Source organism: Passer montanus, unplaced genomic scaffold, assembly GCF_014805655.1.
Source record: "Passer montanus isolate IOZ18808 unplaced genomic scaffold, ASM1480565v1 scaffold40, whole genome shotgun sequence".
Taxonomy (NCBI): Eukaryota; Metazoa; Chordata; class Aves; order Passeriformes; family Passeridae; genus Passer; species Passer montanus.
Genome location: NW_024368819.1, coordinates 1,321,030 through 1,336,918, shown reverse-complemented (window position 1 = coordinate 1,336,918; position 15,889 = coordinate 1,321,030). Strand labels below are relative to the sequence as shown.

Sequence of the window (15,889 nt, the reverse complement as noted above, 5' to 3'; positions counted from 1 at the left end):
TTTCAGGCTTGTCAAATGCTGCATGGGTTTCTAAAAGCCCGTTTCTTACACACTGTAATCACTGTGAGCATGCCATTTGAACGTGTCATGTTTATTTCGTAAGCGGGAAAATGGGACAGAACCAAACATTAGCCAATTGAATAATTGCATGGGATAGTTATTATTAAAGTTGTTATTAAAATAGGCTGGATAACATTAGTTATGTGGAGGTGTTCTGATTTAGTTTCTTGATACCCAGAATCTCCCTATTGTTATTAACTAGTGGCTGCTAAAAATTAACTTTTCATTTAATGCAGAAGAAAACTTACAAAAGTGTCTCTGTTTTCCATAGCTTTATGATATGACTCATAATATTGAGAAATCAACTGCTATCTTGGCTTCTGCAGAAACAGGAGTATGAAATTTTGGTGTAAGCCATATTACATGTGCACTACCTTCCAAATTTTTTAAGAGTAAACCCACATTATGTCCTTCTAGTAAGAATATGCACTTAGTTCAGGTTTGATCTTTAATGGTTTAATTTTCTCTCTACCCAGGCATCTATTGAATGTTGGTCTAGGTTTTAAGAAACTCCAATACTGTGTCTCACTGATCTTATGTATGGTAGTTTAGTCTTGAAAATTAATATTGATATAACTATATTTGTAGAATCTTAACTTATTAAAAAAATTTAAGCCAGACCTCATTTTTTATTAACTAATTACACTGAGAGAATAGAACACATTTACTATTTTGTCTTCCTTTTTTCACTCTCCAGCTTAATGACTGGACTTCTAATTCCATCTGTGATTTTTTGCACTCTGTTTCTGGGGGGATGATTTCCTAATTTCAGGTGACAAAAAATAGGAAAGCATAGAATCTAAGGTTATTCCTAAATTAAAGTAGTTTGTGGAAATTATTTTGAATACTTTGTCTTTAACGTATATTTGGCTTAATATGTCATAGAAGCACTTGTTCAGAAAATACTGCTAACTAAATGAGCTTACAGCTAAAACAACAATAAAGCAAGAAATATGTTTTATTACATTATAATACGTATATTTATTACATAAATAACATTATATAATGTTTTGTCCTTGTTTTCACATATGCAGGATTTCCTTAAACCTCCATGTTTGCTAACAGACAAGTCTGTAGGTGAAATAAAACTGCCTCTGTTCAGTAAAAGCAAACCACTCAATAACTTTCATTACAATACACTTTTTATTTTTCAGGAACAATAAAAGAAGATGCTTTTGTTACCCATACAAATAGTGCTCAAAATACAAACTTTTACACTGAACCATCGTTGCATGAGAAACATGAGATAATGTTGTCCTAGAGGAAATTAATTTTAATTCAAAGAAACAGCACATCTTTCCAAATCTGGCTTCAAGTTAGGGTTGTGATTATAAAGCTGGCCAAGAGAAATTCTACATTTAGCACAAGCTTGTATAAAAATAATAGTTCTTACTTCAGCAATTGTGTATATGTAGAAATGGATATGGGTTACAATCTGCCAGAAGTACTTATGAAATTTTGTAATTCTCATTTGGAGTAGCCTGTCTTCTTAACATTTGGAATAAAGGTCAGATTGTGTGCACAAAATACAGAATTACTACAGTTTTTATAATCCTTCTGTATCTAAGAAAGTCCTCCTGATTCTTATTATTTATAGGCAAAATTTCATCAGCATCTGAGGTGTGCTGCAGCTCATCTTTAATGCAAACTGTGTCTGTGAGGACATCAAAATATTTTAACTGTGTGCATGCATATTGAGGATACCATATTCGGTGGTTTTCAAATTTCATGTGTTTGCAGGATCTCAGTTATACCTTCTGAATCACCTTATCAGATGCTTTATCACCTTTTTTTTTCTTTTTCCAAAAAAGCTAGTGTTAATGTTACATTTCAAAGGCAATTATTTGGCTCTAAACCCTACCCTTTAGCATTTGCATACCAGATACTTCAGAGTTGTGCCAGGACATGACTGTTGGAAAATGCAAGTGGTTATAAATCAGACTATAGAAAAGCAAAGCTCAGTAGCTAGTTTTACATATATGTAAGACTATACTGTCAATCTACTTAAGGATATGTAAAATTTAGATTTAAGAATCTGGGATATAAGTAATAAATTGTATTTTTTAAAATTTCTTTTTCAGAGGTTGTTCCACAGAGGGTTGTGTGTTTGTTTCTAAATCTGGTTCCACTTTAATTGGCATTTTCCTTTTAGGAGTGGTTTCTGAGTTTACAGTCTGAGCACAGCTTCATTTCAAACCATCAGTGATCTGGTACTACTTACCCCAATGACTCATTTCACACTCAGGCATCTCTTCAGCTGTGGGTGCTGCTTGAATAACTGGATAACTCTTGGGAAAAGTTCTCAATACCATTTTCTAAGTAATTGTCATTGACAGATTAATCACTTTTATATTGAACTAATTTGGTCTAGCACCCTCTTATGGTAACAGTGAGGATTCCACTGAGCTTTTCCAGACTCCAAGGGAGTCTCTTCCATCTTGATTACTTGTATTGTTTGGGTACCCCTGTGTGAAGCTTTCAGTGAATTCATAACTCCTCTAAAGCCTTGTCCTGCATGTTCCAGCCTCCTCGGTGTCTGCAGCAGCACCAGGAACCTTGCAATGTCAAAATACCAGATACACCTCAAGTACTCATTTGCATTCATCACCCTTAACACAAGCTGAGCTATATGAGGTCCATTTGCAAAATACTGGTGGATGCAACCATAAGAAAAAAAAACACTACTGAAGGCTGAATACTGAGATGAAAATTAATGTGGAAGGGCATAAAATGTATATTTGAATGTAGTGGCATTTTGGTATGAGATAATTTATTCAGGTGTATGTAATCAGAGTATTCCATAGGCTTTATTTCTCATTTCCAAGAAGGTGCTGACAGGATGACACACTGATAAGTTTTAGGACTTTACAGGGCTTTCAGTGTGATATTTAAGGCACTGTCTTGAAAAAAAATTGCTTTTTGCAGCATCTCAGTGGAGGGTTCACTACTTTGTTTGTTCCTAGAGACAGGTATTACAGTGCTGACAATTTTTATTTGGGTTTTTTCAGCTGTTCTTACAGACAATTTCATCATCTTGTCATTTGAGGACCATAACCAACTCTGCTTTATTCAGTTTACGAAGACAATGGATTCTTCCGATGTAAACAAGAGACTGGAAAAACTCTCTTCTTTGGACTTTAAGGTATAGCTGCTAATGGTGACTGCAAATATTGCAGGAATTATACATCATGTATCACTGGTATTCACTGATATTGTGTAGCCACAAAATTGCAAACCTTAATATAATTGACCAGAGCAGCTCAAATTCCAAAAATGGCGGTTACTGAGAAGTCAAAAAATTAGAATGGCATTCTGAGTTAAAGAGTTAAAATATTGTGCCAAGGGATCCAGATTTTTACTGTGTTTATTTTCAGGCTCAGACACACATTTGAGTTACCCCTGCTTGACGGATTACCTTGTGTTCATTGAGCAGCAGTAAGTGACCCTTGGCACATTCTTGGCATCTAACAAGCATGAAGCAAAGTCTGTAATGGTAAACCGTACTGTAAAAGATTTAAGTTAATGTGTTTTACCTCTTGTGTGTTGTGGGCTGACAACTCACATGGTGTCTCAGCTGATAGACACAAACACATGAAGCTCTGATAATTCAGTCATCTGTCTGAGGTCCAAGACTTTTGTAATTCTTTGCAGAAATCCTTATTTCCCCACTAGTTACATTAATGGTGTTGTTGGGACAGTTGCTTTTAGCATTAAGCCACTGAGTAAGGAATCAAGATATAGAAGCTGAGCTTCTCACCACTGGCCAGCTATGTGTGTGACGTTATGCAAGTGACTTGGTGCCTCAGTGTCTCAATTTACTAGTTACACAGTGAAGATTTAAATAGTCCTTTTGCAGCCTTTTTTGTGGGGATGTGTCTTCACTACAGTGACATCAGCAGTGGAAAGGTAGCCTAGACAGAGCTGAGCTGAGCTTTAAACTGCCCAGTCTGGAGATCAGTGGAAACCAGCTCATCTCACGATGGATTGGGCTGGGTAGATGTAACTTATTTGAATCATAAGCCCTTTGGCATCAGGACACCACTTCCTTAGGTGGAAGTATTTGGTGCTACAGCAATATGAAAAAATAATCAGCCAAGGCAATTAACTTTGAACAGTTGAAGCAGGGAAGGGGCTGCATCTAGTTCACTGCAAGAATGAAGAAGGGTCAAGCCTTTTCCCAGGAAACGCAGCAAGATGTTGTGAGCAAAAGAGAGAGTTTGTATTTATTTCAGACTGGATAAACATTAAAGAAAACAATCTTGTGCTAGCAAATATTTTCCCCTTGACAACCCTTCAGTAATTTACTTCCTCACATAAGGGAGCTTGCATCTGCAAGGCAAGCTCTTTAAGGATATGTTTAATTTAAGTTTTGCCATAATGTGTTTTAACTTGCTTGGTAGAAATACTTTCTGCTAGGATTAATATCTAATACATTTTCCAGGCTGTTTCAGTTCAGGGCTTCTTTTCAGCAATGGCTTGTGTTTGCAAGATTGATCCAACCTCTATAACGTGGATTTGAGACAGTTCACTGTTCACTGGGAACTGAGCTGATACATACTTTACTTTAAAATGCTGTGCCTTGTGCCTGGCCTGTGGTGTTCATTGAGGCTGTGCTTTGGGAGCAAGCCTGGTGTGTGGTGGGGCTTTTTTCTTAATAGCACTAAAGTTTAACGAAGAAGCTGTGGTGAACTGCCTTTGTCATTGAAGTGTGAGGGCCACAGCTCCTGATTTAATGTTTAGAAAAACCAGAAGTGTCTGCTGCACTCCTTAATAGGGTTGTTAAGTTCAGTTCTTTGCTGACACAGCTGAGCTTCTCAAAACACCTCCATGCTCAACATTAACTCTGCTTTCTCTTGAAATCAGTGGGAATCACTATGGAACATTTCTCCACCAGCCAAAAAAAGGCATTTGCATTTTTTAATTGAATGTTCTTTTGTGTGAGGCTTGCTAGTTAGGCAGCTAAATATAATTTTTATTATCTTCAGAATTGCACCAGTGTGACACTGCAGAAAATATTATTCACTTCTGCAATAATATTGTGTCAGCTCTCTGCATTGATTTACTGTTCTTCATGGCTGATTTTGGTCAAACCTCAAAAGCTGGAAGATCACAGACATAGCAGTAGTGTCACTCAGTAGAAAAATAAGATGGTCCTCAATTGCAACTCTGCAAACTTGTAATTGTATGTAACAATATGTAACAACAACAAATGTTGTGGGTTTAGGGGAAAAAAAGGTTCTTTAGAGTTGGGGTTTTGTTCAAGAGAAATTGGATGAAAGAGGTAGTGTGCACTGTTATAGAACTAACACAGGATTAAAATCTGAAGCCAAGATTCAGGAAATTTGATTGTAACCTTCATTTCTGCCTCTGACTTTTGGCATAGTCTTGAGAAATGTAGTATTTGGTTTACAGTCCCATTTCTACAATGAGGAAAGTGTTTGTAATGATATAATTAAATTTCTGTCATATTATCATTGTAATGATAAGTAACCTCACATTGTTCAGTTTCCAGGCTCATGGTGGGCAAAATTGGCAGCAGTGCTGGACTGCCAGAGTTCTGTAAATAATAAGATCAAGTCAACCATGCTTTCCTCCTCACAGTTTGATATTTATCCAAAAGTCGAGTTTTTTATGCAATGCATACCTAAATTAATGAATTAATCTCCCTATGCTCTTACTTTCTAATTGATACCACCTTGAATTGTATTTGCACTTTGAAACAATAAACAATTACTATATGAATCACTACAGTCTTCATGACCAGCAAAATAGAAAACCAACTGTTATTATTTACGTTTTCTCAGTGACATGAGTTCATGTTTGAGAGTGACATGTCTAATGCAAGACATAAAGGTCAACAAAGATTTGTGGCTGTTATGACATGTCTGATTGTTATGAACAGTTAACACTACAATAGAGGACTAATCGATACTCGTGGAAGTATTTGTGCTTTTCCAGCCTAATTGTGTTGTCACCAAATTAGCTATTCTAATTCAAGTAGCAGCTACCTCTTAACTATTGTGTATATTTTATCTTTACCCCTGAAAATATTTTGACCAGTAAAACACAGGATATTCTGAAAATATTGACCTTTTCCAAGTTTTTCCTGTCTGTTTAAGTCCATTTCAATTTACTGAAGGAGACAAAACAAGGAGTTAAATGTTTACCATGAGAGAACAACATTGGTAATTACTTTGATTTCAGTTCCTTTTTATGTGTATTCATGGGATGAAGAGGTCAATAATATTATGACCATGCAAATAGAAAAGGGTTCTTTTTGACCATATAAAAAACAGCAAAGGATTATTAAAGCATTAACCTTGATTTTAATGGCCTTGGTTGAGAGCTGAGATCACAATTTGGATGAGCCTGATTATTTACTAAATACAATACATAAATGCAACGGGTTCTTAACACCCATTGCACTCTGGCATTATCGCATTACTGCCAGCCTTTGTTGCCTTGCAGACAGGAATATGAAAGCAATCTGTCATGTAGTGAGACTGGCTCCAGAAGCATTTCTCTGATAAGAAGACCCCCTGCCCTTTGCTAGTGTCTGGTCCAGTAGGCTTAGCCATGCGCTTAATCCCCAGAAAGTGGTTCGATTATTGCTGACCAGCAATGGCAAGATAGTTTTTTTTTCCCCTAGCTATCAACCTTCCATTAATTCCTTAAGCAGAAATGCGGTGCAATCTATATTTCCTTGGCATGTGTCACCCAGATGGTGCACTGCTCATGTTTTCAAATAACCATGCTCCAAATAACAGAGTTTGAATAATAAATTCCACAAATCCTTCCTGAGAAAGAGGCACAATTCTCAAGAGCTGCATAAACTTTACGCATGATGCTGTAGCTCATCCACATTATGCAGAAAAGTATATGTTCTTTTGCAAAGCGGATGTTTGTGTTTCCATCCCTTAATTTGGGAGGGAAGAAGAAAGATATATGTTTGCTCAAATACTGTAGAATATATTTAATATTTGATTATGTCTTAAACACTAGCCTTAGTGTTTAGCTCCGTGGTCAGCTTTGCAGAACTTGTCATTTAATATGGCTAAGCTTAAATCCTGTGTGGAGGTCGATGCTGTCAAGCAACCATGACTGTACATTTTGGTATTGATTGGAGTCATTGCAGTAAATTCCTTCTTAACTCATATTCCTTTCCATCCCAATCCCCTCCCCACAGATAAAAGAGTGAGCATGTCTTTCTGTCTGAGGAGATATTTTTCACGTTTACAGACAGCCTCTATGAAGATATATGTACGCAGAGCTCTGTGTATATATACATTCTTTCTCACACGTCCAAAGTAATTCCTCCCATTTGCTCCTACCATGCTATTTTATCACCTCCAACATTTCCTGCATTTTTTTCTTCCCTCAGATTTCTTATGTTGATATACTTGGACCAGAAGGTAGAAGGATGAAACGTCACCTGGCAATAAACTGTATGCAAGATCTGGTCATTTGCTGGTGGTCAGCAACCAGTGATGGAGCATGGCCTTGGTCTCCTATTTCCTGTCAGAGGGACAGAGCCAACCTATTGCTATTAGGCTGTGCACATGGCAAATTGGAGGTAAAGTGATGAACCGTCTTGTTACATTATTTTTTTGAATTTGCTGAAGAAAGAGCTACTCATCTTAAATGCATATTCAAATAGATATAAAGAACAAATACGATTAAAATATAAGACAGGAAAATCAGCCATTCTAGTAGTAAAAACAAAGGTTTGTTATTTAACAGAAAAGCACCTTATTTACTTTGTTTATTATTTTCACATCAAAACTGTCAACCTGAGAAATGTAGCCAGGAAATTAGGTCTTTTTCATGAAATAGCTTTGGTGCTGCTGACACTGAAAATAGAAGTGTCAGAGTTCTATTAGAAAACTCCAAAATTAATTAGAATTGTAACTGTTGCATGTATGTCTGTTGCAATTATTTTACATTGTCTGCAATGTTAACTGATAGACAATTTGCATCTCTTTCAAGTGTTTTTCATAAAATATTAACTGTGCCCAGATGGTGGTTAAAGTTTTGTTATGAGTATTGGTCAAATGAGGGGCTGATATTTTTCTCAAAGGAAAAGTTAAAACACACCATCTACAGGTGGGAATGTAAGCTGTAAGTTAGGACAAAGCTACAAGTTGACCCCCCCTCCTGACACATGCTTAGCTTACATTTATAGGCAGATGTTTTAATTTCAATTATTTAATTTTTGATTAATGTGTTTAAGAATATTTGACTCCAATTTGTTTGGTTAGGTAGAAATATTAAAATGAAGCTATCTGAGCATACTCTGAAAGATCTGGAGTCTGAATTTAAAATATAAAAGCTTTTCTGGACAAACATCTTGTATAGATGCTTCTCTATTTGGAATTTTATTTTTAGTTTATCTTTACCCACTTCTAATATGGACTAAAAAGGCACTGACTGTGGGAGAAGAGCACAAACTCGAGGATCAGCTGTGGAATAGTTGTTCTGGATTAGCTATTGCGGACTATTTCCCTGTAGGGAAAACCCCTAAGTAACATTTAAAAATAAGCTACTTTTACAAACAGCATCCTCCTCTCTTTAATTAGGGAAGATGTAAATGTTTTAATGTCTTGAAACTATTACTTTGATAACTAATATTAATTTAAGTGAGATTCTTTTCCCTTGGGATTTTCTACCTATTGAAAGTGAAGAGAAAAGGTAGCTGAGACAGCTTTTCTTTTCTTATTTCTGTCATTAGTCACTGTAGAATTGAAGTTTAAATTACCTCCAGCTCTGCCTTCTTTACTTCTTTTCAATTGACCTCTCTCCACTTGCGGTCATCTTTGACTCATCTCTCTCCTCTGCCTGATCTACACCTGCAGTTCTCCATTCCCCCTGCAGCTATGCCAAATCATACAGAAAAAATTACTCTGGGAGCTAAAATGTGAGGCTGTTCTTTGTAAGCTTTTCCAGCCCTGTGCCAGTTATTATGAAACTTCATCCTACTAACATTTCAGACCTTATTTTTACCATGATTTCTGCAGGACAACATTCCCAGGCCTATTTTATTCTTTCCCATGTCTTCCAGAAATCTCCATATTGCCACCATAGCAGTTTGCAGTCTCGGTTTCCTGAGATGGTTTTTAGAGACTCTTTTCTTTTAAGAAATTAACAGAAACCACCCTATCAGTTTAAAGCTCTCTATGTTTCATTTAATATGTTTTTAGGGAGATTTCCAAGTCACAGCATTTCCCTGCATCTTTCAATACATCTTGTTTTATCCTTTTCTGGTTTAAACTCTGGTATAGTCTCAAGCACATCACTGGTGTTTTACACAATAGTGATAATAAACATTCTCTGAGGCTTTAGGCTTAAGATCATAACAATTTTAATTTGGCCCATATTGTAACAGAAATATAAGAAACTTCTTTTTAAAAGCAGTACTGCCAAGTTTGACTGTTCAGTTGCTTTCCATTTTCTGATTCTTTGCCTGTACTTTTCCGTTTTAATTCTTAGATCTTCAGATGAAATTTCTTTTCCTGTATTCATCAATGAAATACCAAGCGCTATGCCAGGGCAATGGAAAGCTAAGTCATATATGTGTAACAAACTGTCTTGCTGTTTGTCAGTTAGGCTGTCCCAAGTATTCAGCTCTTGGATGCTCAGGAAGGCTCAGGTCACTCTGCCTGTACACTTAGCCTATGTGTCCATGATGAGTCACCCATGGTGCTGTTTGCTGAGGTCTTTTGTTTGATTTCTATAGAGTTCCTTATGGGCAGGGATTAAATTCCTGTGCATGGATGGGAGAATATCATAACCCAGACATTCTAGAATTAGCATCAGCCTCCAGTCTACATTTAACTGAGGTGCATTTTTCCCCTACAGTCTTGAAGAGAAACTTTAACTTAACATCTTTAACTTCTGAAGGACATTTGATAGCTTATATGTGAAAAAAAGCATAGTTACCATTTCCAGACAGCTTGTAAACAGTTACTGTCTAGGTCAGATACCACAAAAGGCAGTGGTTCTGTAATCATGCTTATTTGCCTTTCTTTTCCTCTAATCCCTTGCCATTGTAGTATTCCTCAGGTATAGATTTGAAAAAAGAACTGGACATGCCATTGTTATTCATGAAAGGAAATCCATATTTATCATATTTGGCCAGTAATATTAATTTACTCTCAGTGAAAGACTATTATCAATATAAGAAGAATTAGAAGTGTGAACTTACTCAGTTTAGAGCATTTATCAAAATCAAGTATAGTAAAGTAATACCACCAACATTTTCCTTGGAAATAGTAGCATCAGCTGGATAGAATAGCATTATTATCTAGAATCAGGAGAAAAACAGAAATTGCTGAACAACATGACCATAAAGAGCTGTTTGGCATGTTGGGTTTATGAAACCAAGCCCAAGGAAATGAGTGGGTGCTCACCACAGCCATCACCTCAGTGCTGACTTACAGAAACCACAAAACAACCTGCCAGCTGCTGCCACTCCTGCTGCTGGGGCAGAGCAAAGGCAAATGGGCACTTACATGGTACTGCTTCCTGCCTGGAAGAATTTTCTGAGTGATCCTGGCTGCCCAGCAGAAGAGTGCTTATTAGGATGAGGACAGGAATAGCTCTGGGATGAGACAGCTCAAGCTCTCATCATGATCATCACCTGTAACTACACGTTCTGTGTTGGGATGATTCACACTGCATGAGGAGTGTTTGGGGCATTGTGTACTGCAGCAGCTTCTCAATCCAGGGAAGGAAATACATTTTACTTTTTAAATACACGAGAAATTTGATTTGAATTTTGCCACGTGGCTTTTTATTTTTAGCATTTACTACTATTAAGGCTACAGGTAACCTCTATTCCTCTACAAACAGAAATAACTTTTTCCTCACAAATCTTGACTTATTTTACTGATTTTTTTTGCTGAGATGGGTGTTTACTGTGTTGAATGCTGTAAGATATGGTGAAGAATTGTCCCTTGAAGAAACGAAAGTGCTTTTCTCTGTAGCGTGCTTCCGTGTGCAATGCATGTTGCTGCAGGAGGGTTTGTCTGTTGGACCTTTGTCTGCTTTCCTGTATGCATGGGTTTCCTCCAGTAAACTCACCCATTCTCTAATTTATTTATTTAATTACTGGAGGTTTGTTTGGTTTATTTTGTTTGGGGTTTGTTGGGTTTTTTTAACCTTAAAGTACAAACAATCAAAGAATGTTATTTAAATTGTATCCCTGTGGAGATAATGCTGGTGTTTTGATTTCAAAACCAGGAGAGGAATCTTCCAGAAATTATTTCAGACAATTTGCTATGAATGAATAGGATCTGATGTGAAATCATCTTTGGATTAAATGCTTTGGGAGAAAGTCGTGTTAAAATCAACATGAACTTTATTTTGCAAACACAAATTAACAGGAGATGCTGATGCCAGGGCACAGTTATTGCAGCACTTTGCATTTGTCTTCACCATTCTTATTTTCACTCCATTTAGTGCTAGTGGGAATGACTGAAATTATACTTCAATCTTGTGGAAAAAATAATTTCCCTGAGAGAGAATATTATTTTTCTTTCTCCCAAGAGATAATATTTAATAGTTATTGCTTTCATATTGTGCCTCGGATTTGTGAAATAAGCACAGCAGATCTTTTCTGTGTGAGCTGTCCTACAGTTACTGGAGTGCTCAGAAAAACATCTACCCTGTGTGTCTGAATGGCTGAAATACCTCTCACACACATACAGCAAAGAATGGGAAATCCTCAGTGTCACATTGGGTTAGAAGTTCAATGAATAATACAGGATAAAGATGATGATGATGATAAATTTTGAAAGAAAATAAGAATAAGCGTTGACTGGAGATCTAAATAATAAGATTGCATGTAGGTCTGTAGATACAATGAAGCCAAATAAGTAACCTAGAGTAGGAGCTTTTAATTTTTATTCAGAAATGTTTTAAAATAGGGTGATTTTTTCCCTTTCAACTTCACTAGGCCATATTTAAAACTATTTTACTCTGGTGTGCACCACACTTCTCACTCTGCATTTCTAATTAAAATGTTTGTTGCTATTTGGAACCTCACTGTGTGAAATTAAATAAGCACTTTTTTAACATCCATAAAATAAATCAAACATTCTTTTCTCATCTGAAAGACACACAGTTCAGTCACAGCAAGCTTGTTTCTCTGTTTCTTTTGTTTTCTTTTTTTCATCTGCCTGGTAAGCCAATTTTCTGCTTAAGAACTACTGGTTAAAACTCTTACTTGTTTTGCTTTGTAGACTTTATCCTTTCCCAGCACTCTATGCAAAATACTTCAATTTTAAGTGTTCAAAAAATTTCACTGAGAAGAGTGATACTGCCCACACAAGCTAGCACTATTATTTCTCTCAAACATAAAATGAAAGAGAGTGTTTTAAATAGCATAGCAGGCCTCTTATTTACAAAGATGAACAGATTCCTTTACTTGGAGTGTTATGATTCCTGGCTCTAGGATTTGGGAACCTGGCATGCATAGCATCCCTTATCCTGCTGATGAACTGAAGCAGAGTCCAAGGCAGTACTGTAATATAAATATAAATGTGCTGTAGTGGTGCATGATTGCTACATTAATAAAGGAAATATGTATAAATTACATGGACAGTATTTAAATGAATGTACTGTATTTTTGTAACATTCATGTCATAAAACTTTTAATTTTTTTAATTCATGTATTTATTTTAAAGAAAGTAATTGGTTTTACTTCATGCAAAATAATTCCAGAAGTCTTTTCTTGAAATCCAAGGCTAAGTGCTTAGTCCAAGATTTTTGGGAATCATTGAACATTGAATGGACTGTACACCCTGCCTTGTAATATTGCAGCTCTGTCTTTTCAGACCCACTGCCCTGTCCCCTCCTCCACAAATCTGACATTTGTTCTACCCATTGCTGAGGAAACTCCTCCTGCTTTTGCTTTCCCATTCCATAAGAAAATGTTTTGTTAAGTGATTTAATGTCACCTTTTAGGGTTCCAGAAAACTGCTTCTCATCAGGAAGGAATCTCAGTGTATTCCTTTAAATGGAAAGCTAAAGAACTATATGCACTACATTCACTACCATGTGTCTATTTACCAGATAGGAAAACAGTTGACAGAATACCATCTTCTTGGGGAAAAGAAAAAAAAAGTTTTGATTATTAGACTTATCTTTCAAAAGCATTATTATCTTTCTGTAGTTGTGTGTCTCTCTGTTTTAATTATTGAGTTAGTGGCATGAGAATGAATAATAAAACTAATTTCTGACAGAGAAACCCAAATCTTCCCTCTCAGATGGAAGAGAATATTCATTTTTCCCCTTCAGAATGCTGAATACCAGATACATTCAGCAGAACTGGGAGGCAGAACAAAGAGGTCTCTCGGCTTGGTTCTCTTCCTGCAAGAGGCACATGAGGCCACTGATGCATGAGAAGCAGCTTATCTGTTCCAATTTGGGGAGAAATGATTCTCTTGTTTTCAGCCAGAATTTGAACAGCAGTGTCTAGAAAGGTTTCCTTTAAGCCTTATGTGTTTAAACATTATGCCAAACCTTATGTTTTGAAAGGCAACAGAGAGTTTCTCTCCTTGCAGGAACTTTTTCCTGGTTAAGAATTGTGTTATATCCAGCAACCAGACCTACCCTAGACTTCATTTCAAGGATTTGCTCTCAAAACTATGTGAAACTAGGAAGCTTCTCATCTCAAGACTCATTAGATTAATCTTCCAAAATGGAAGATTTTACTTCCTTTGGTAAGTGATTTACTTCCTCTAGGTAGTGATCATCATTTTGTCCTACTTTTGCTCTAAGAAGGCAGGACAAAATGATGAATTGGTTGCAGTTCCCTTGCTGACTCTCAAAGAATCATATGGCAACATTTATTTTTCTGTGACTATTTCCATTGCTGGTTTCCTCCAGTCACTCCTATGGAGTTGTAAAATCCATGTTTCACATATTTTCTTGTCTATTGCCTTAACCTTCAAGGCCAGTCTCTCTTCAGAATTTAATTTAATTTGATGAGAGCTTTCAGGCTCTCATCTCTCATAGGCCTGATTATTTTGAGGATCTTCATGACTTTCTTGGAGCTTTTGAAGAGTTGTCCTGAGAAAAATCCTGGTTTGGGGTCAAAATATGTAGCAGAATAATGCAGTACATTGAAACTTCCCAGAGGAAGACAGAAAAGTGAGTCCAAGAAAGCCTCAAGGCTCATTTCACTGAAGTTGTGGAAGCTTTGAAGACTTGCTTGGGCAAGATTTCTGTTTCACACATTTGAAAGGAGCTGCCTGGGTCTCTATACATACTCCTAGGGAAAACTGCAGAACAAACAGTAACACCTCTTTGTCTTCATTTGGGGTTAGAGAACTCTGTGGTCACAGTAATCCTTTGTCCGCAATAACCTCTTTTGGGAGTTTCCTTGCTATGCAATTTAACACCCTAATAAACACACTTCAGCAGTTCTAACATCTGCACAGTGGCCACTGCAAGGTTTTGTGGGCATAAAATGACTTGTTGCAGAGGCTAAGCCATTGGTGAGGGAATGGTTGAGGTGAGAAAGTGTTTTTCAGACTAGAAAAGTAATGTAATCTTTTATTTCCTCTTTGACACATATTGTCATGGATCTCTGTTGAGATTGGTTGATGTGGTTTTCACAGGTTAAATGCATTGGCTTCTGCAGCAGGTGCTTTTGCATTAAGTGATTCTTTGCATGTCCCTAGCTACTCATTTAAAAGTAGCAAAGATTTTTGTATTAACTGTCATCTGGTTTCCAGCCAGAGCATTGCAATAATCCCTTTTTTCATTCTTTTGATTGAGAAGCCCTTTTGCGGACAAAATAAGTAAACTGTCAGAACAAAATATCCTAATCAGTCTGATCAACTTCCCAAAAATCTTGTTTAAAAATTTATCAGTTACTTTAGAAGTAATGGGTAGTATGCCAAAAAAACACCTGAATTTCTTATTCTCCTTTACAGGATGAAAGGTTAAACTGCTTATTCAATTGGTCTTGTGATCTGTGGAAATCAAATTTAAATTGCTCTAACATTATGTGTGCCTTTCTGTTTTCACCCTGAAATGTCTAGATTTCCTTCCTCATCCTCTCTCTACCTTTTAATCACATTTTTTACTCCTTTCTGTGCTTTCACACCCCGTGGACTCAAGGGGCTTCCAAAAGTTGTGGCAGGTCAGCAGCTTTAATTTACAATGTGGAGATTGCTGTGGGTATACATGAGAGCAGGGTTCAGCTCAGGTTCACATTTTCCTTTCACTCTTTATTTCTGCATGAACAAACACCAGCAAGTTTCTCGCTGGCTTCCACTACTCTCGTTCTTCTAGAGCCACAGGTTTTCTCTCTATTTTTTATGAAATATCTTTTCATAAGCTCATCTGTAACTTATTTACAGCTGTTGTTTCTCTCATGGTTTCCCTGTTCAAATCCTGTACAGTACCTCTCGTTCAAACCCATTTAGACCTGTACATAAACCTCCACTGGTCTCCTCTGCTGCTTCCACCTCTTAAGGGTAATTCCCATGTTTCCATACTACAGATTCTTGCTCTTTGCCAGCTGCTGTCTTTTTATCACATTCTGCCTTTTTGTTCTTCCTCCCATTTGTTTAACTTTCAAGTACCCTGTAATGGTCCCTGCTTTTCTGCTGTCACAAATTCATTATTTCTGCATCTAAAACTGTATGGCACCCAAGAACACCTACTCACCTGGCAATGTATAGTAGGTGCTGTTTTAACACGCCATTGTTTCTACCACTACAGAGTAATATTTTCTGTTACCATGGCCCAAAGCAAATGATCAAAAATCCTCTATGCTTGATGCTAAGAGTAATTTACTATAGATTTTTTCCCAGAATTT

The 15,889-nt window shown here is 36.7% G+C and overlaps 1 protein-coding gene across 1 annotated transcript in view; it reads left to right on the top strand.

Moving 5' to 3' along the window:
- Nucleotides 1–15,889, top strand: part of LOC120506817 (WD repeat containing planar cell polarity effector) — a 147,871-nt gene that overhangs the window by 62,124 nt on the left and 69,858 nt on the right. The window contains exons 9-10 of the mRNA XM_039718826.1: nucleotides 3,069–3,202; nucleotides 7,442–7,633. Of these exons, the coding sequence (XP_039574760.1) occupies nucleotides 3,069–3,202; nucleotides 7,442–7,633 (326 nt within the window). The remainder of the gene's footprint in view (nucleotides 1–3,068; nucleotides 3,203–7,441; nucleotides 7,634–15,889) is intronic.